Source organism: Miniopterus natalensis, chromosome 19, assembly GCF_054644295.1.
Source record: "Miniopterus natalensis isolate mMinNat1 chromosome 19, mMinNat1.hap1, whole genome shotgun sequence".
Taxonomy (NCBI): Eukaryota; Metazoa; Chordata; class Mammalia; order Chiroptera; family Miniopteridae; genus Miniopterus; species Miniopterus natalensis.
In genome coordinates, this window is record NC_142099.1 from 37,713,349 (window position 1) to 37,735,126 (window position 21,778).

The window sequence follows — 21,778 nt, forward strand, 5'->3', positions numbered from 1 at the left end:
AGTGTGTCTCCTGGCTGATATGCTGTGTCTGTGACTGGCTTGCTATCCATCTCCTCACCAGACTGCACAAGCTCCCTGAGGTCAGGCCTTTGTATATATTTGGTCCCTTAGTCTGTCCCCAGTGACTGACGCTCAGAAAGTTCTCCATCAGTGTTGGTTGAAGGATAATTAAATGAATGAATGCCAGAAAAGAGAAAAAAACAATGCATAGACCCCCCAACACACATATAATAGAAACATATTCTTACTAAGAGAAGGGTCATTGTTTGGTGACAGACACATTGGCTGAGAGTCAGTGTTGGGGGCCTGGTTTTTACACCCATTTCTGTCACTTCCTAGTTGAGAGAGATCACAACCCGAAATTGAATTTGTCAGAGTAGCTTCTGGGTCCTCACAGCCGTTGTCTCAAATTCCTCATTTATGATATGGGGATGATACAGTCTGCCCTATTTATAGTCCATATTTGGGAAAACCCATAAAAACGGTATATACTATTCCACAGTTAGAGTGCTGTACAGATAGAACACTGAATCTGCTCCAACAGCGTGGAGACACTGTGTCTAAATTTTACATCTAATGCCCATTGCCATTACCAAATAAGCGACTTTATTTTTCATTCATATTTGCCGCAAAATATTATTTTCTATTGCCACTGGTCCAGAGCAAAAAAATAGCTCCACGACCAGGACCAGCGGTAAAGCTATATATAGTCTTTTGTTACCAGGGTGAACATAAAGTATTAGGCCGCTTCTGTGTGAAACACACCAGTGGAAACACAGGCCGTTGGATTCACTGGGAGGTGCTGACAGTGTGGACAGAAGTGGAGCGTGCCACCTAAGAGGACTAGCTCGCCGGAGGACTCCCCAGAAGTGAGCCCAGCGCCCTTGTCAATGGACATGCTAATTCCCGCCATGGACCCTGTGAATTGGGCCTTTTGGCTGACACCCGCCTGAGAACTTAGGAACAGCTGGAGACAGTGGAGTGACTGAAGCGAGTGGGGTTGCCTGGGAAGGGCTTACGGGAGGATCACATTGTTATGTCAACAATGGTCTGGGACAAGACACAGTGGTGCCGTGCAAAAAATGCGGATTAAAAACAAAAGTCGCATTCATATTTCTTGGACTTCAGCAAAGTTCATGGCTCGTTATGGGATGTGAGACCATATGGAAGGTATCACAAGGGAAGCTTTGGCTCTGGGATAAGCATGTCAAGTGTTTCCTAATGAAAAAGCATTTACTGAACACCTACTAGCGTTTCTAGTGCTTACGTGGGAAAGCAATGTCTGTGGAGACACAGGCGGAACAAGGTCAATGGCATGAGCGATGAACCAGAAGTTGGAGTGGGCAGAGTGCTCCATCGTGAGCAAAGCGTACAGACCAGAGGGGCCGTCAGAGAAAGGCGAGAGAGGAAGCAAGAAAGTATTACTTCCTTGTGTTTGTACAGAACTTTACAGTATAAAACAAACAAAACCCCCAAACCAACCAACACACATGCACAGCCATCATCATGTCTGAGTCACGAAACCAAAGCAAAGCCCAGAAAGTCAGTGAGGCTGGCGGCGCGGGCGTTTCCCCGAGAGCTCGCTCGCTCGCCTGCCAAGGTCTCGGGCTGGAGCGGTGGAGCCGTGTCTCCTTGGGCCCGGCGGTGACTGTCCCAGAGCAACTTCCGGAGATGTCAAGGTGAGAGGCCTCTCCACACCTGGCTGAAGAATCTGGTCCTCATTCTGTGAAGGCTGTGCTTCACCTGGGCCGAGGAAGGAGGCAGAGCCCACCACTGACCACCGGCAGCTCACTGTGACGTTGACCTTGGCCAAGGCGCTGCAGAGAGCTGTTGGAAGGATGGTTTGGAGCCCTTGCCAGGCCCGGTTCACCCAGAGGCCAAGTGTGTTGGACTTACTTGCTTCCTCCTCTGCCGTGTGTACGGTAGGAAACGTGGTTCGTGCCGCAGTGAGACACGCGTTCCTGAGACCTCCGTGGAGGAAATGGCCGCCGTGGAATGGGTGCGGGATTAACTGGCGGTGAATTTGAAGCCAAAGGGGACTTTAGAATTGTCTAGCCCTGCTCTGTCATTTTACAAATGAGCAAAGGAGATAAGCACTATATGTCACCATCGTCATCGTTGTCATGGGAAGAGCTTTACTCATTTATTGTGTGTCTGGTGTGTGTTCTAGGTGGTTAACATGCGGGGACTCATTTGACCTTCACGACAGACCTATGCGGTAAGCGTGGCCCAGGGGGACTCGGTAACTTGCCAGTATCGAGAGGTGGTCAGCGGTGGAACTGGGACTCGTGCTTTCTCTACAGATCCAACCAAGGGTCCACGGCTCTGGCGAGGGGACATTCTGATGGCGAGCTCTGAGACGTGGTCCTTTGCAACGTTTTTATTCACAAGTTGGATAAAATACAGAAAGGGGTTCATCAGCTCTTCAGAAGTCATGAAATGGGGGAGGAACAACAAATAGATCGGATGAGAGAAGCTGGATCCCAAAGACCTGGGGAGTGAATGGAGCTTAATTTCATGTCAGAGGAATGTGGGAAGAGAGCATGCGTTGGCCCCACACGCTGCCCGAGTGCAATGGCCAGTGTGGAAGACACGGAACTCGGGGGTGTTGAGTTGGTTTTACAAGAGCTAATGCGTGGGGCTAATGCTCCTACTTTGTTCCTGCTCTGGCTCTTTATTCCTAGTTTTTGTCCTGGGTTCTCCCAGCGTTGGAGTCTTGGTTTCCGCCCGTAGAGCTCTCAGTTGACTCCCCGCCTGGCTCTCTCTGTCCTTGTCATATCAGGAGAAGCCGTCGGATCCTTGTTCCAGCCCCTCAGGGCTCAGCCATGACTCTTGCCTCTTGAGGGTGTGCCGACAGCACCCCCATTGTCCTGCCAACACAGACGCCACCAGGAGAGATTTGCACCCTGGCTGGAGTATTGCATCCAGGCCTGGCAGCCCCCTTCTGCACTGTGAGGGTAGCTGTGTACATTAAAGTACATGCACAGAGAAAGGATGGGTTGTTTATACACTGGACTCTCCATGACACTTGGGATGATGGAAGGAGAAGAGTGCCTAGAGAAGATGGGCTGTGGGCGTGGAGATGTGTGTCCGAATTTGCAGAAGATCCCACTGTGACAACCCCCATGGCTTTTCTTGTGTGGTTCCAGGGAGTTGCCTAGAACCTGTGGGCAGGAGCTGCAGGGAGAAGGGGCAGATTCAGCTCAATAAAAAACTTTCTCATGGTAAGAGCAGTCCAGAAGTGGAATGGGAGAGTAATGAGCTCCCCATTGTTGGAAGTGTTCAAGCATCAAAGTGGTACCTGGACTCTTTGATCTGTGGGTTGGTTCCATCCAAGAGAATGTCTGTGTCAGTGAGGACTTGGGGTGCTTCGATGGGGCTGTAGGTGAGTGCACTCTCCAGGGAAACCTCAGTGAATGACCATTGCGGGGGGCCAGCACGCCCTCCCTACCTGTGGCACGGCATAGGCTCCCAGCTGCACTTGCCAGGCTTCCACCCTGAGAGCCCAGTGCCTCCGGCAGCACAGGAGAGCCCACCCCAAACCTAGGGGCCGCTCTAGTTTAGCGTCCATCACTGGGGATCGGTCTGCGCTCTTCTGGCTCCCAGATCCAGCAGCAAGAGCATAGGACAGAGAGCAGCTGGAGTGAGAAAATGCGTTTTAATAAAACCCCATTGATTTTTGTGGGTGCGAGTCAAGGAAAAGGTGCCTAAAGAGTCTTCCATCCCCTGCCACCTCCCCCTCTCTCCTGACCTAATGTGGGGCGGTCACACATCGATCGGCTTCCTAGATAATAGATCGTGCCTCTGGTGGGGACCTCTGGGGACCGGCAGGGAGCTGGGAGAGTGGGACGCAGCAGCCCAGCCCCGAGTTAATCAAACTAGCAACAGGATCTCAGGCTGGCGACGGTGGCGGCGGCATTATGCGTGATTACTGACAGGCACCAGCTGCCGTCGCCGGCTCCGGCGCGCTATGTGGCCGCCCCGATCGAGAGGCGGATTCCTGGCTAATCCGGGAGGGCTGGCCCAGCCCGCGCTCCCGGCTGCGGGGCTGCGATGACCACTCTCGGTCGCCCAAGTTGAAGGACTCGGGTTGTGCCTGGGGCGGGGCGCGATCTTCAGGAGACTGGCGAGGACTATGAGCTGAAGAGTAAACATGTATGGGAATTATTCTCACTTCATGAAGTTCCCCACCGGCTTTGGCGGTGAGTGCGGCACCGTCTGGACCACCCGGGGAGACGGAGGGGACGGGGCAGCCGACGGGATTAGCATTGAATCCTGTGTGTACATGCATGGACAGTGCTTGTGTGAGTGTGTGTGTGCACGGGAGAGGGGAGACCGCCGTAGGTGACAGAGCATTTGCACATCCGAATGAGCGAGCGCCGGAGGGGGCTGGGCAGTCTCAGGAGCGGGTCTGAACATCGAGGCCGAGCTGGGAGCGGGCATGGCTGCAGCCGCCTGTGTGCGTGGGCGGAAAGCGGGGTTAAAGAGAAATTACCGGGGCTACGGATGATCCAGCTCCCAGTGAGAAGAATGGGAGAGAGAGGGTTCACCTGCACGAAGGGTCCCCGGACACTTCACAAGGGTGGGCTTGTGTTCAAAGGCAGATTTCCCTGTAACTGGAGTTTTAAAAAGCAAACGCAATACTTTAATTTGCCACAGTGCTGTCCTCTCTGTGATTCTCCCCTTTTGATTTGCTAATAGCCTCTGGTCCTCTCCCCTGTGGTCCCCAATTCCATGGCTAGGGTAACTGCCATCACTTCCACGGAGGGTCAGGGCTGGCTGGAGACCTGTCACAGAGTCACACTCACTCCAAGGTCCCCCGGATTCGGTGACGGTCACCTAGCTTTAAGTAAATGGACCCAACAGCTGACTGCCTGGCCTCTCCCTTGTCAGCGGGTGGCAAGCAGCTCCTGCTCCTGGGAGCCCTGTAGTTCCTCTCCTGCCCCGGCTGCTGGCAGGCAGGACAAAGCAGGAATTCTTGTCAAGTCTTGAGAACAGAAAAGCCCCTGCTGTCCTGACGTCCTCGGCGGACAGACGGGCAGCTCATCTGCAGGCTTGGAGCGGAGCGGAGCGGGGCTGCTGTGCTGGGCAGGGTGCTCTGTGAGCTGCGGTGGGAACTCGCAAGGTGACCTGGTCCAGCTGGGTGGGTGCATCAGGCCAGGGGTCTTGCTCATTCATTCAGGGGCAGGGTGGTGGTTACCAGCCAAGCATGGTGTCAGGCACCGGGGTGCAGATGTGAATGTGACACAGTCTTTGCCGCTTGGGTCGGGCAGGCTCATCACGCAGACCCATGGGAATGCTCTGGGGGTTGCCGCCTGGACACAGGGGCGTGGACCTGTTCCAGGAAGAGTCATGTTCAGGTTATTGGGGCCAGTCTTGTGACATGGCCCAGTGAGCGTGGCGGCCAAGGCTGTGACCTGGACATCCGATCTCCGTTCATAGCTTGGTCGCTGGGTCCTGGGTGTGAAACGTCTTCTCGGCTCCTGTCTCCACCCCACTCACAGCTGAGCAGCCCTTTCTCCTTTGCCCTCTGAGTTCAGGTGTCTGAAGAACATGCTAACCCCTTAGATTCTCAGGACTCCCCGGTCTGGGAGGTTATGGCTTTATGAATGCCAGGGAGACCCTCTGTGGCAGTTGGGGTGAGTAAAAGGGTTGAAGGTGCGGGATTTGCAGACAGCTGAGATAAAGGCTGGAGAAAGAAGGTCTAGTCCAGAGTCCTGTGGGGCTGCTGGCTGGTGTCTTGGAGTGCTGGCTGGCCTCCCGGGGGCCTCGGAGCATCTCGGATCTCTCATTGTATGGACGTGTACACTGGGGTCTCAAGGGCGGCAGGGACTAGTCCAAGGTGAGGTGGCCATGAGCGGGAGAGCCCTTCAGGAAAGCCCCTGCCTCAAACTCATAATAGTGTCCCTTCAACCTGATACAGTGACAAGAGCATGGAAGGAAGGAAGGAAGGAAGGAAGGAAGGAAGGAAGGAAGGAAGGAAGGAAGGAAGGAAGGAAGGGAGGGAGGGAGGGAGGGAGGGAGGGAGGGAGGGAGGGAGGGAGGGAGGGAAGGAAGAAAGGAGGGAGAAAGAAGGGGGGGGAAGGGAGATAGAACTGAGTTTGGTTCCTAGCTTTTCACTGACTAGCTGTGTGACCTTAAGCAAGATATTGAACCTCTCTGAGCCTCAGTGTCTTCATCTGTAAAATGGAGTTTATAATCCCAACCTTAGAGTATTGTTGTGAGAATTAAATGAGAGAACACCCGAAAAAGCAGCTCCTGTAGTGTTGTCCGTATAATGGATACTTAATAAAAGTTAATACTTTCACTTCTTCCATTTTACTTAAGTACTAACATGCAAATTGACTGAAAAAACAAACATCCGTGTGGAAGGGTGAATGAGGAATCTGGGAAAATAGAATGAAGTGCACAAAGACCAGAGACTTTGCTGGTTGAGGTGGTTGTGGTTGTGGGAGCTCTGGTGTTTGGCACAATTCTGTTTGAGATAAAAGGAAACACAAGGACGCAAGGCAGCCTGGAAGAAAGTGAGATGATATGCAGAGCTGGAGGGAAAGGCTCACCGGGCTGGTTAACTGTCCCCTCTAATGCTGCTTGGTCTCACTGCTGGAGAGAACATGGTTTTGTTTCGCTCTGTTGCTGCTTGCTGTGTTTGTGTGGGCCAGGAAAGAGGCTGCTGAGACCGAGCCCGAGGACACAGCCCCTGCAGGGGGTCTGTCTGAGGACCCGCAGTGGGGAGGCAAGAGAGCCACCCGCAAGAACAGGGCCAACCCAAAGGCTGGAGGGGATGTCACCTGAGCCTCCAACTGCTTTTGTCCCAAAGCAGCAAGTTGTGTGGCTTTCATGGGCTCATTTGGTGTGTCCCCCCTGCCCTTCTATGTATTAGCAGGTGGCACCTTGGGGGCTCCTGGGAAGCAGCGGCACCCTTGGGAAACAGCACCTGGGATTTGTGTCTGGGGCCATGCTTACCAGCTCCTAGACCATTGTCCCATCAGTGAACATATGATGGTCAGATTGACCAAAGGGACCCACTGTCCCCACTCCAGCCCTGCCCTGTGACAAGGCGAGAACTTTGTCTTCAATGCCAAGTCCTGGCTTTACCAGCTGCTCAGGAAGAGATTTGTTTGCCTGGATGAGGCAGTTGTTACCTCTAAGAAGATGGCAAGCCAAGCCTGTAATCCTGCATCCAATTCTGTGGTGATCCTCAGGGCAAGAAGGCAGTCGGGGGGGGGGGGGCACTCATTTCTTCTCTCGTCACCCTTGCAAGTACTTAGCCAGCTGGGCTTATTTAAACCTCAAGACCATGCTCTGAGTGCCATCGCTGTCACACCCCCCGTGGGTGAGGGCACCAAGGCATTGCCAGGTGAAGCAGTGTTTAAGGCCCCAGATCTGGAAGAAGGCACAGCCAAGGATTGGAATCAGGCGAATGGCTGCAGAGCTGCTCTCATGGCCTCTCTGAGCCATGGCCTTGCTCTGGGAGCTGCAGGCAGTGGCCTGCCCGAGGGGTCAGGAGCCCACCTGGGGGGTGAGGAGCCCTGCAGCCTCAGCACTACCCACTCACGGCAAACTCAGCAAAGAAACACGGATAGCAAAGCAGTCACTCTGGGGCCACTGGAGAGTTCACTGGTGGCTTCTTCTGGGGGCTCCTGATTTGCAGGAGTCCTGACCCCGAGTGTCTGTAGAACAGTCCCCTTTCCACCCAGGAATGGACACAGGGGAGGGCTTGAGTTGGAGATGCTAGTGTGTGCGGGTAATATGAGAATGTGTGTGTGTATATGTGTGTGTGCATGTATATATGTATGTGTGTGCATTTGGGGGCAATATGCAGATATGTGTATATGTGTGAGTGTGTGTGTAGTGTGTATATATGCGTGTGTATGTGTACATGTGTGTGTGAGTGCGAGTGTGTGAATGTGTGGACAATATGCAGATATGTGTACATGTATATGTGTGTATGTGTTTGTGCTTGTGTGCGTGTGTGTGTATGTGTGTGCTTGCATGTGAATGTATGTATGGATGTGTGCATGGATGTGTGTGCTTGTGTGTGTGTATGTGTGTGTATGGATGTGTATGTGTGTGTGGATGTCTGTATGTGTGTGTGTGGATGTGGATGTGTGTGTGTGGATGTCTGTGTGTGTGTGGATGTGTGTGTGTGTAGATGTCTGTCTGTGTGTGTATGGGTGTGTGGATGTCTGTATGTGTGTGTGGATGTGTGTGTGTGTGGATGTCTGTATGTGTGTGTGTATGTGTGTGTGTGTGTGGATGTCTGTATGTGTGTGTGTGGATGTGTGTGTGTATGTGGATGTGTGTGTGTGGATGTGTGTGTGTGGATGTCTGTCTGTGTGTGTATGGGTGTGTGGATGTCTGTATGTGTATGTGTGGATGTCTGTGTGGATGTGTGTGTGTGGATGTCTGTATGTGTGTGTGTGGATGTGTGTGTGTATGTCTGTGTGTGTGTGTGGATGTCTGTCTGTGTGTGTATGGGTGTGTGGATGTCTGTATGTGTATGTGTGGATGTCTGTGTGGATGTGTGTGTGTGGATGTCTGTATGTGTGTGTGTGGATGTGTGTGTGTATGTCTGTATGTGTGTGTGTATGTCTGTGTGTGTGTGTATATCTGTGTGTGTGTGTATGTCTGTATGTGTGTGGATGTGTGTGTGTGTATGTCTGTGTGTGTGTGTATGTGTGTGTGTATGTCTGTGTGTGTGTGTGTATGTCTGTATGTGTGTGTGTGTATGTCTGTGTGTGTGTGTGTATGTCTGTATGTGTGTGTGGATGTCTGTGTGTGTATGTCTGTATGTGTGTGTGGATGTGTGTGTGTGTGTATGTCTGTATGTGTGTGTGTGTGTATGTCTGTATGTGTGTGTGGATGTCTGTGTGTGTGTATGTCTGTATGTGTGTGTGTGTGTGCATACCAGAGCACATTTTCTCTCTGCAGATGTGTGGGTGGCTGATGGGACCACTGTGGGAGTAAGTGGTTGGTGGTTAGGGCTTCTGTAGGGAGCAGCAACTGTTTATGAGATTTAGGAAGGAACATATTTAATATAAACTATTTTCTGAAATATTTACAATCTTACCAAGAGATAAAGAGCTGAACAGCAAGCGGGGGAGAAACTGCACAAAGTACCGTAAACTCTCCTGCTCTTCCTTCGCCTTGTCCTGCAGGCTGTGTCTGCAGAGAACTCAGCCACCAGCCTGGGGCAGGGCTGTCCGGGCTCCCAGAGGGACCTGGTACTTTCTCTTTTAGTTGAAAGTAGGACACACAGAGGCCGAGGATGTCAGTTTGTCAGAATGCCTGGGTTTGGGTGAGACTGAGCCAGGTCCTGGCTCAGTGACCTTCACAAGAGTGAAAATAATAGCCAGCATTTATTAGGGATCTACGATGTGCCAAACCCTTTCCCAAGAGTGTTACATGCACCATCTCAATATTCTCAAGGGTCCTAAGAGACAAGGTGCTGTGATGATCACCACCCCACTTTACTCAGGAGTGCCCACCACAGGAGCTTGAGTGACCTGCCCAAGGTCACTCCGTTCTTACTCTGTGCTCCTCACAGCTCACTCAGGGGTCATAGTGCACTTTTTTCTTTTGATCATGAATAATTGCAGCAAATGAATAAAATGATTGGGTGGGGAAAAGGGACTGGGCCCTTGCAAGTGCTAATAAAACAAAGGTCAAATTTTTCCACGAGGACCCCACTTTATTCTAATACATGGAACCCAGTTTTACCTTCTGCTGCAGGGATAGGCAAACTTTTTCTCTAAAGAGCCAGATAGTAAATGTCCTAGTCTTTGCCGACTATAGGGCCTCTGTCTCAACTGCTCAGATCTGTCCTCTTGCGAATGCCTGCTGTCATCAGTGCATAAAAACGCGTCAGCTACCGCACGGGGCTGTGCTGTATCCGGGCAGTTTGCCAGTCCCCAGGGATCCTGCCTGAGAAGTTTATTACCACTTGGTTCTTCTGCTAGCTTTTCCTGGCTTCTCGCCACTGGGCTGAATCTTCAAAGCTAGACAGAGGGACCTGTGGGTCATCTGACCCCTCAGTTACAGGTGAGGACACTTGGGAATCAGGTGTGGCTTGCCCACGACCTGTAGCTATTTGTGTTCTTCAAACTGGGTTCCCCTGAGCTCCCTGCAGGCCACCTGGGGTAGGGGAAGAGGAGAGGGGTCTAAGCCACAGACAGCCCCCTCCAACCTTTGGTGAAATGACTCAATACCAACCACAGAGGGTCTGGTTAACCTCCCACAGCATAGGGACTCAATAAAATAAAGCCTGGAAATTTATAAATGTACAATTAAGTTAGTTCCCCTTCCCCATTTCAGAAAATTTGGGGTCTGGGTACTAAATTCAGTTAGAATTATGTTGGTAGATTTTCCCCAGAGGAGGTTGCCTGGTCCTAATGTGCTGGGCTGTGCACTCAGAGGCGCTGACAAAGTGAAACGAATAGGACCTGGATTCTGCAGGGCTACCGGAAATTATGTTTTAATAAATCATCCTATTCTCTCATGAGATCTGGCAGAAAGAGCCGTGGCCTGGGGCCTCGACCCCCACAATCTACAGGAGCCCTCGGCCCCCTGCCACAGGCTGTGGGAGAGAGGGCGGGGAGGAAGCACGAGCCCTCACTTCAAGATCAGCTCAGACTCCAGACGGGACTGCAGACCCAAGCTGAACTCAGAAAGTGGAAAGGCCTGTGGTCTCTCAGCTGAAAAGCACTTGCAGGAAAGTCAGAGGAGCGGCCGAGAAAGTACTTAATAAATACTTGGGGATGTTCTTCTGTGCTGGTTGCTGGGGTTTTGTTTCTGGGAGGCGACGTGTCCTTTGTTCCCCCTTTTACTGGTCACTTTGGGGTTCATGGTGCCTGTGTTTTCTCAGCCCCAGGAATGTGGGGTGCAGAGCCAAGATTAGAGGACACCTGCAGGGAAAGAAGACCCTAGACTGCCCCAGAATGCCCATCTATTGGCCATTTGGCACATAGTGGGACCCAGGACCCTGAGAACCAAGGCCGTCCTCACCCTGAAGGGATGTAGAAACTAGTTACAAAGTCCGAAGTCTGCAGAACATTTGGAGATCAGTTATTTCTGGAATTGTTTCTTGGGGCTCAGGGTAACTCAATGGATCCAAGGAATGTAGGTCTTAACCTGAGGGTTAAACGATGCTGTGTGTGTTACCCAAGGGTAGCATTGCAAGGGAGAGACGGTCGCTATCTTTTTTTATTTATTGATTGATTTTAAAGAGAGAGGGGAAAGGGGGGAGGGAGAGGGAGGAGGCTTGGATTCAAGAGCTGGTTGTGGACACAACTGGTGTTGAGGAGCTCCAGGAGCAGAGGGGGCACCCTCAGCAAGTGCCTGAAACACTCACTGGTGTTGGTCTCGAAGGCCCAACCAGTGCCTGGTGTGCAGTATTTGGAACTGGTTTAAAGGGACAGGGCTGTTTCTTGTTAGGGGTGCCCCTCCCTCCAGTGCCTCTTACGTGTTAGGGACGACACAATGCCCACCTGTCCCAACAAGGTCCGGCATGTGGCTCTGGGGGCGGAGGCGGTGTGCAGGCAGAAGCAGGAATCATAGGCAGAAACACTGGCAGATATGCGCTGAGCTCACTCGGAGTCTAGATCCGTAATAATTCACAGCGAGCCCTTGGAAGGGTCACTTTATCATCTGAACCTGTTTCCTAATCGAATGGAGGTAATTCCTGACTTACCGACAACTCGGAGCCAGTCTGAAGCGTGAATGGAATGACCGTGGCCTCCAGGGGGACCACTACCTGCACAGGGCCCAGCATGGACCTGGAGCATAGCAGGTGCTCAGCAAATATTTTTTGACTGAACCAGATAACACAGAAACTAGAAGCATAGAGTCATGAAGAGTTGTGTGAACGTTAGGTGGTGCTCATGGGTGAAATAAGCTTGAACCTGGATGCCCTAAGGCCCCGCGCTTGTGTCCAGTGTGGCCTTGAGCAAGTCGGCAACCTCTCTGGAGTTATTGTCTCTTCTATAAAACGAGGTGGTTCTTCAAGTCCTAAAATTCTGGTTTCTAACCCAAAGCAATATGGCCTTATTAATTTATGACACAATTAACTTGGAATGGTGATTAAATTGTCATGGTATGGACTAGTTTGTATTTGCTCACTCACAAAAAAATAAATAAATAAAAAAAATAAACCCCCCAAAAGGTTTGTTAAGCAAGTAAGACAGTAGAAGTGTTGCGCCCATTTAAATTGCATCTGTTTTCAAGCAATTTAAAAAGCGTAGCAGGAGCGTCATTAGCATATTAACGGGGTGTTAATTACAAAAGAGTCTTTTAAAGCAGATTTCACAAAATCCCCACTTAGTAACCATTAGCTTGTGGTACTTGAAACACAAACTCTTCACATGTGTTACTTAGAAGTAATAAAATTGTAATTTAAAAGTAATCTGCCAACTTGTCACGAATTTAGACGGATTTTTCTCTCAATTGATCCAAATGAGTGAGGTTTTGCTATAATTATATATAATGCTAGTAATAATGAGGCAGATTATCCATCTTTGCCTGCTTTTCACCACCCCCATCATTACAGATTTTAGGGGTGGGGAGTGGAGGAGAGGGAGAGACGAAGGGGGCTCCCCCTTCCCAGCACTAGAAGCAGCAGCCCCAGCCCCCACCCGAGCAGCCCGCCAGCAGCCCTCCTTCTGGGACTGCCCCTTGCCGGCGGCTGGGGGCTGCACGCAGAGGGCAGGACCAGCATCGGCCCTCCTGTTCCTGCCTCAGGCCGTGGGGGCTGAGCCGGGGCAGAAGGGGGTCTCCTTTAACATGGTCCTTTATTTTCCTGTTGAGAGCTTCCCATCCCCGAGGCAACCTCCCCTTCTGCCCCCCCCCCCCCCCCCCCCGCTCCCTGGGAATTCCGCGTCTTGGGTCCTTGTGTCCACGCGAGTGAAAAGGCAGAGCTCTGTGCCTGCAAAAGCCCTCGCTGCCCAATCTCAGGGTGGGGTGCGGCTCAGATGTTTGTGCGGTGTGAAAGCGCTCTTGCAAATGCAGAGACCAATTCAAATATAAAACATGCTTGCTGCAACACCGCTGGCCTCCTGCTCCCCAAGGAGAGGGGAGGGGGGTCTGGGCTGAGCAGGGAGTCCCCAGGAAGGAACCAAGGCCAGGAACGAACTGTGAGGAGCCGGGTCAGGATTGGAAAGGTCCTAGTCAGCAAGTGCTGGGGTCAAAATACTGAGGGAGGCCACAAATTAGCTGGGAGGGGTTGGAGGGGACAGAGATTGGGCTGAAGGGCCATGGTGCAGGAGCTGGAGTCAGCCAGGTCTTCCCATGTGGGGGGAGTTTTGGGATGGTGTGAATTTTGTGGATCCTTTAAATGGAATTTTCAACTTGCTGATTGAGAATTACAAGAGGGAAATGCCCCCCCCCCCCTTCTAAATGAAAAATGTTTTATGTTACTGTATATGTACCAAGAAAACTATAACTAAGGGGCATACTTTTTGCATATTTTGGAATGATTTGTTTTTTTTTTCTAACTTTACCAGAGTTTGTAGCTCAGACCTCAATAGAACAGAGATATTTTAAGTTGCATAACTACAGACAAACTGAAGCAATATTGTTTTAAAAGTTCTTTTCCTCTGTATTATTAGGCTGGTAGTGCATCAGGAAGAAGAGACAAAATGTTGTGTAGGCTTTTTCTAAAAAGTTCAACATTCTTTGTCCTGGTTTCAGATTCTCAGAAGAAATGTCTTCTACAGATTTTTTAAAGGTGACTGAGGGCTGAGCAGTCAGTACACAGCGGGGCTGGGATGAGAGCCCGCACCTGCTGTTCCCCCCAAGATTCGGGCACCACCTGTGCCAGCCCCCGGCGCGCTCCCTTGGGCAAGCTATGTAATTTCTCCGTCCCCAGGTGTTGCGTTTGTTCAAGAGTGAGAAGAGTGCCAGCTTCACCTTTGTAGGTATGAAAAGTGTCACTGTATGTAAAGTGTTTAGAACCGTGTCCGGCTCGTGGTAACTGCTCACCACAGATCATCTGTTGCTGCTGTTACTCAGGTGAGGAGGTGGCATTGATGGCCCTCAGGCGGCAGGCCCCTGCTTACCTCCCTGAGCAGCCTGCCTGGGTGTTGTGAGCCAAGCAGGGAAAGGAGCGTGAGTTTCCCTTAGGGCGGGAAGCACAGGCCAGGAGTGGGGATGTTCTGTGTCTCAGGCTCTGCGCCAGTCCCCGCACTGGAGAAAAGGCGGGGCTCGGGCGTGCGGTTGGCCCACCTGGGGGGGCAGAGTGGGACAGGACCTGCGACGCCCCCGGTTTAGGTGGAGCTGCTGGCTCTCAGAATAGCAAGTGTCGGCCTCGGTCCCCTTGCCCGCGGGGGGCGGGTATTATCCACTATCAGTGAGTCATTAGAAGTTCCCGTCTGGAGCTGGGTCGCTAACGGGACAGCAACTCTCTGCCTGGAGAGACAGCAAAGGGGTGGGGATGCCAGGCTGTCTGCTCCAATCAGAAAGGGCCGTGCGTGACATTTTGCTTTTATTGGCCGAGCTGAGGTTGCTAAGCAACTTCCTCATCTTGGTCAGACTTCTGTAGCTCTAAGTACCCAGCTTCCCCTTCCCAGGGTGTCCCCCTCAACACGCACGGTTCCTCATCGTGAGATTTTGGCCTTTTGGTTTGGGTGAACATCAGAGACATAGATTACTTATGCAAGTAATTTCTATTGATGAACTCTGTATATGATTACATACATTAATTAGCAAAAAACAATCCCATTCACTGATTTGTCAACAGATATTTTTGGAGCATCTGTCACGTTCCAGGCACAGTTCTAGGCACCACGGTGGTAACTGTTAGCAGCAAGGGAAGCAGCGGGCATTCAGAATGGAGGTCAGCAAGGGGGACCTCTGGGCTCCATTCTGGACTGTGAGGAGACCGGAGGTCCTAGGGGAGAGGCGGGGGTGGCCAGGACGAAGGAGAGGCACTCTGGGTCCGGGGCAATGACCCTTTACTAACCAATTCAGAAAATTGGTGTGTGTCTGCCAGTGTATGACAACGACCACCCTCAACGGAGCGTTTACCATGGGCCTGGCTTGGGCTGGATCCGTTAGGCATATAATCTGCAGCGGCATTCAGGCCAGCCCTAGCCCAGCCCCGGCCCCGCAACATTTACAGTGTAGTAGTAGCAGCCGCCACCATTGGGCCGGAGGTCCCGTGTATCTCCATTTGCGGGCGAGGAAACTTCGGTTCAATTTCAGACCTTATCTCCTCCGCCTGCCCCCTGCCGCCTTGGGGCCACGTGCCCTCACCACTTTACGCACCCTGCAGGGTCCCAGCAACTCTGGTTCCTGGTGACGCTCTGAGAGCCTGAAGGCCTGACAGGGTCCAGCTGATGGCCGGGCTCCTGCTTCAGCCCCAGACCATCCCGCCCGCCGCCCGCACTTGCTTCTTGCAGATGCCGGGTCGGCCTCGTGCTCACGCGGCTGGGCTCGCAGGAGCCCTCCTGGGAGGGGGAAGGGGGCCGGGGCGTGGGGTTGTCCGAGGGAAGCGAAGCTCCTGAGAAAGGCTTGTTTTTATACAGTGAACTGTCTGAGTGAGGAGAATGAATCGCGTGGGCACAGCGGTGCCCTCCCGTCCTGCAGTGGGCGGGGTGGACAGGGCGTGGGACAGGGCGAAGGAGGCTGCGGGGACACAGAAACGCAACAGACAAAACCTTGACTTCGGGTTTGGGCCAGAAGCCAGGTTCCCGGCAAACTTCAGGGGCCTTTGGGTACTGGCTGTGGTTTCCATGCAGCTCTGGGAAAGAGTGAGAGCGAGAGGCTGGCGCAAATGCCACGGACAGGTGAGCTCTCACGTCGCTGGTGACAGCCGATGGATTTTCCATTGAGAAACACTTTTGTCACCAAAGTCATTGCTTTCCACCTTTTCTAAAAGCAGAGCTATTCCACTGAGAGGAGCAAAGAACCAAAACGCATGTGTAAGGTGTCTCTGTCCTCTCGAATTTGAGTTTTAAGAACCGTGGTGATAAGCGAGCCACCCCTCCTGGGTGCCGGGCTCCGCAGGAATGACCCCTCTGCGAGGCCCCGCGGCCCAGCTGGACTTGCTTTCGTTCGGCGTCGCGGCGCTGACTCGGCACGCCCACCGGTGAGGGCCGAAATCACTGTTACTTATAGTAAGGGCAGCTTACTTTAAATTTCGAACCCCTCTCACATCTTCTCGTTTTATTCTTGAAACAACTGTGTTTCCCAAAGTTCATTTATATATATTTCATATGCTGGTCGATGTTTCTTAAATATCACGCCTGTGCAGACTAACTTCATGATATTTCACATAGTGAGTGTCCTTGTGTATCGAGTGTAACTTTTTCTTAGGTCAATTTACTCTTCTTTTGAAAACTTAAATAGCTATTTTTTGGAAGATAATTCTGTGCAAAAATGGAAGTCTGGTCACTTGCTATAAACAGAGGAAAAGGCTAAAAATAAATATAAAACTATTTATGCTTTTTAAAAGTTTGCCTTCACACCAGCTAAAATGCCACCCACAGTGTCCCTTTCCACTGATGGCACAGGTTCCATGTGTAGGGGATTTGGGTTGATGAGCGTGTGGGGCACAGTCTCAGTCCTGCCTGACCTGCAGCTCTGGGTCTGGGGTCACCCTTGGGGCGTCACTGGGGTTCGGAGAGAAAGGCACAGTCTCTCTGAGACCCTGGGAGCAGAAGGAAAGGGGGGCCGCAGGGCCCTTTGGTGTCTGGAAAGCCGGGTGGAAGGGACAGGGACTCCCTTCAGATGGCTAGACTGTTGGAGGACAGCCGGGTCCCAGCGGAGTTCACAGCCCTGTGCCCATCAAGTCATGTGTTGTCTCAGTGCTGGGCTCAAGGTACACAGTGGCCTGTTTAAATGTCATAGGCCCAGGGCCCCAGAAGAGTCTGAAACCATTCCTTCCAGTCAGTAGCCCTGGGAAGGTGTTTGGTTTCTCCGGTTCGTGGTAGCTGCCCCTGCTCTCCCCTCAGATGCACTTGCAGCCTGAGGTCACGTCAGAATCGAGTCATCTTGTACCTGCGATGCCAGGGCTCTTCACACCATCTCTGTGGTCCTTGACAGTGCAGGTGGGAGAGAGCGTGGGCGTCAGGAGGACAGTTTGAATCTGGGCTCTGCCACTTACCACCTGGGCATGCTGGCCGCTGTGCTTGAGGTGGGCAAACAGAAGTGGACGCTTCCCCCCACCCCTCAGTTAGGGCAGAGATGGAAGTAAAGAGACTGTTACTTAGAAAACAGAAAAAAGCATCAAACCAGGCCAGGAATTCCGGGGAAGGCTTCCTGGAGGAGGTGACCCTTGGGTTAGACCTTGACGGATGAGTAAGAACTCACTAGATAGCAGAGGTGGGGGCAAGTCATCCTGGAATGGGGACAGCATGTGGGTGTGACCAAGCCTGGTTTCTCATCTGTAAAAGGCTGAAACGATCTCACAGGATAAAACAAGTTAACATGCAGAGACTGCCAGATGCCATTCAGGCCACGTCTTACGTGTCTGACCTGCTCGTTTGAACCCGTGCCACACCTCTGAGCACCCGCTGTGGGTTCCTCTCCAGCCATGAGACGTGGAACATGGTGATTGGGATTCATCTGTTTATGAGATAATTGCCCCTTAGAGAGTGAAACTCTCCAGGCAGAGTGACTGGAGGGCCACAGCTTTCTCGGGTATGGGAGTGACTGTTCTCTCCATAGCTAGACCTTAACTGAGTGAACTTAAGCCTGAGAGAAACTCCACCCTGACACTTCCAGTGGGATATGTATGTCTAAAAAGATTCGGCCGTGAAGACACTAACTGAAAAGACCCCTGTAGCCCCGTGTCCATGGTGGCATCACTCACAATGGTCAGGTATGGAAGCACCACTGATGGGTGAACAGAGAAAGATGTGGTACACACCCAATGCAGTGTGACTCAGCCGCAAAAAGGGGTGAAATCCTGCCTTTTGCAAAAGCATGGATGGACCTTGAGGGTATTCTACTAAGTGAAATAAGTCAGACAGAAAAAGACAAATATCATATGATCTCACTTATTGTGGAATCTAAAACAAAACAAAAACTGAACTTAGAGACAGAGAACAGATTGGTGGTTGCCAGAGGTGGGGTGGGGGGAACTGTGTTCTCCTGGGCTCTGGACCCTCAGCACCTGGTGCCTTAATGACTGTTTTTACTCCCAGAAGGAATGAGTGAATTTCTCCTGACTCCATTCTCACAGCAATGTGACTGTGAGGCAGGGAGTTCTGGAGGCGCCTGGGTACCTGCTCTCTCCACCCTGACCTGAGGGGTTGGTATGGACTCATCTTCCCTGGCTGGCTGGCCCAGGCCACAGTTGCCCAGACCTGGGGACTTGTGGGCCATGCCCCTGAGGTTCCGGCTGGTCTGACGCAGTTGAAGGTGGATTCTGGGTGGGGGCCCGAGTTCTTAAACATCAGTGAGTGCACTGTCTCTCCCTGCTCTGTTCGTCGCTTGCCTTCATTCTACCAGCTGGGTGTGGCCCTGAGCACCTTGGTTCACAGGTGTCAGGTGTGGCAGAAAGAAGGGAAGGGCCCAGGAAACAAACCTGTGGGGCTCTGTCCCCACAGTGCTGTGTCTGTGCTCCCCCAGCCTCCTTCACCTGTGCTCTCCTCCCCACAGGCTCCCCTGGCCACTCCGGCTCTACATCGATGAGCCCGTCAGCAGCCTTGTCCACAGGGAAACCCATGGACAGCCACCCCAGCTACACTGACACCCCCGTGAGTGCTCCACGGACTCTGAGTGCTGTGGGGACCCCCCTCAATGCCCTGGGTTCTCCGTATCGTGTCATCACATCTGCCATGGGCCCTCCCTCAGGAGCGCTGGCAGCCCCTCCAGGAATCAACCTGGTTGCCCCGCCCAGCTCTCAGGTAGGTGTCCTCCCAGGATCTTCAACAGCCTCACCAGGTGCTCCTGGGGCAGAGCCAGCGCTCAGCAGATGCCTAATGTGTGCTTGCTGAAGGGCCTGGGCAGTCTGTGCGGACATCCATCCTGCGGGCCTTCCTTAAGCATGTCCTCAGGCACTGCAGCCCCAGAGGACCGAGGACACGAGTGATCCAGGAGACCATGGTTCATGCTTCTCAGGAGAGGAGGGATGTGCATGGTGGATGCAGCATTGTTGCTCTGAGGCACCTAGAGGGTGGCCCAATTCCTTTCACTTCCTTCTGGCAGTGTCACACTGAAATGCCAGCTTGTAGTGGTCTGCTCTTGTGCAATGATGCTGTGTAACAATCAATCCCCAGTTTTATATGTGTCACAAAATCACACACATGTGAGGAATTAGGAGCGAATCAGTGCCCTTGGGGGTCTCGTGGAGGACGAGCTGCGTCATACAGGTAACGCAAGGCTCAGTTGTAGTGCTGTCATGGGTGGAGGCTAGAACCAAAGGGACCATGGAAAAGGGACCTGTGACCTCCCCATCATGGGTCCAGGAGGGTATGTGATCGTTCAGAGGAATGGGGATAGGACAGCAGTGGCGATGGGTGTGTGTCGATGTCATTCTCACTCCTGTAACTACAGAGCTGGCGATGCCCCACCTTCCGAACACAGGACCCTCAAGACATTTGTTGATTCACTTTATTTCACGTCAGTGGGTTCCAGGGAAACAGGTCAGAGCCCGTCGGTTGGAGACAGAAAGGTACGGTAAGGCTCTGGGACAAAATAAAATTTTGCAGAGGGAGTTCATCCATCCCAGTGCCTATTTATGAGGTCCTCCTGCGTGCAGACGCCCGACCCTGTCCCTGGCTCTGGGGATAAGGTCTGAACAATGGGGCTGAAGTCTTTACTGCGTGGCAGTTACCATGGAGCAGGCGAGACAGGCAAACGCAGACGAGTGCAGGACGAGCTCCGCAGCAGCCATTGTCTCCACGAAGAAGTAGACAGGGCGAGATGACGGACCGAGACGGGCTGTGGGCGGGGAGTGGGCAAGCACTGTCCCCCAGCGCTGCTTGTAGCCACCACACTCTGGCCCATGGAGCCAAAGCCGGCCCGTAAATCCGTGTGGGCCGTGTGAGCCCGGGCTGCTGTTCCTGGACCAAATGTCTGTACAGAGGGATTGGGGTTGAAAGGTCAGCAGAGAGCCTGCTCCTGGCCAAGTGGGCTGTGTGCAGAGGCCAAGGCCAAGTTTGGCTTTGGGAGCTGTATTCAGCTTGCCAAGTGCTGCTGGAGCTCGGCGGCCCAGGCACCGGCCACGTGTGGGCTGGGGCTCCGGAACCCCACGGCAGCGACACTTGGCCCACTTAGTTAGAGGACACGGGACACCTAGTGCCCTCCGTGTTAGCCACTCCAGTGAGACTCTGAACCATTGACTAGCTGTCCCTGAGCATCCTGGCTGACCGGGCTGAGTGGGACTTGTCCTGCAACATGCCCGCCCCGTGACCCGGGCTGGGGTAAGTACGGTTTGGGGCAAGGGGATGCGGGTGCAGCCCCTGTGGGAGCAGCAGGCCGGTCCCCTGTCCTGAGATCTGCCACTCTGGGTTTGAGCTTCTCTTTTCGCTCTTGCTGGATCTTCAGTCTGGAGGAGTGAAGGGAGCTCAGCTGATTCTATGGGACAAGGGCTGTGTCACCCTTTGCAAACCACTGTCCTTCAGGTCCTTGTCCTCTGTTGTGGGGTAACAAATTTTGCCCCGATTACCTGACAGTAATATTTATGAAAATCAAAGGAGACATGGATTTGAAAAATCACTCCTTAGGCACTTGCAGTGCTCTATGGCAATCAGCGGTGAAGATTATTTTACTGTCCCTCCGCGATGTATTCTGCACCTGGGCTGTGTATCTGTTACACACCCGGGTGAGCATTGATTCGGGTGTCCTCTGCTGGGGGTTCTAGAGAAAGTTCATTTCAGCAAGCATTCACTCAGCCAGCTCTGGAGACCTGAGAACGTGTAAGACCTTGCCCCTGCCCTGGTGAGATCTGAGTAGATGAGGAATTTCCAGACACACCAAATGTGCACTCGGGCAGATGTTCATGCAGCTTTCAGACAGAGTGATCCAGGTCACATTTTCCTGAATGTGAGTGTGCGTGAGTGTGTTCCGAGTGTGTGTGTGCATATGCCTGTGATTGTGTGTGTGTGATTGTATGTATGTGTGAGTGTGAGTGTGTGTGTGAGGGTATGTGTGATTGTGTGATTTTTGTGTGTGTGATTGTGAGTGAATGTATGTGCTTATGTGTGTGTGAGTGTATGTGTGAGTGTGATTGTGTGTGTGAGTTTATGTGTGAGTGTGTATGTGTGATTGTGTGAATGTGTGAGTGTGTGTGTGAATGTGTGTGTGTGATTGTGTGTGAGTGTATGTGCGAGTGTGATTGTGTATGTGTGATTGTGTGAATGTGTGTGTGCGTGATGCTGCATGTTGTAAGTGTGATGTCCCCTGGCTGGACCTGGCGCAGGCCCTGCGTGTCCTGGGCATGCTCCCTCTGTCCCCTCCTGGGTCCTGTCTGTGATAATTCTTGCCCGGGGGCAATTGCTGCCTGAGTTACTACCCCCTCGGTGTTTGCATTGTCGTAACAAGTGCATGCGTTAGAGCTAGAGCAGACCTTATAGATCACCTTGTCTAATGATTAAAGAGAGTTTAAGCCATAACGTCTTTTCTTCAAGTGAAATCCTATTTGAAAACCTAATAGATACGTCAAATAAAAACAGGTCTGGCTGAACCGGGGGCAGGACGCGACACCTCCTCAGCCTGCCCCCTCTCACCTGCTACCCACACCCTCCGATGTGAGAACCACCCACCTATGTGCAGCTGGGGAGACGGAGTCTCAGGAGGGGGCCTGATCGCTATCACATAGCACGCACGGCGAGGG

General features: G+C 52.4%; 1 protein-coding gene across 1 annotated transcript in view; it reads left to right on the top strand.

Annotated features, from left to right (window-relative positions):
- The first annotated feature begins 3,947 nt into the window (after positions 1-3,947).
- RXRG (retinoid X receptor gamma) overlaps positions 3,948-21,778 on the top strand; it is a 34,604-nt gene continuing 16,773 nt past the window's right edge. The window contains exons 1-2 of the mRNA XM_016214074.2: positions 3,948-4,202; positions 18,601-18,848. Coding sequence (XP_016069560.1) covers positions 4,154-4,202; positions 18,601-18,848 — 297 coding nt within the window. The 5' untranslated portion in view covers positions 3,948-4,153. The remainder of the gene's footprint in view (positions 4,203-18,600; positions 18,849-21,778) is intronic.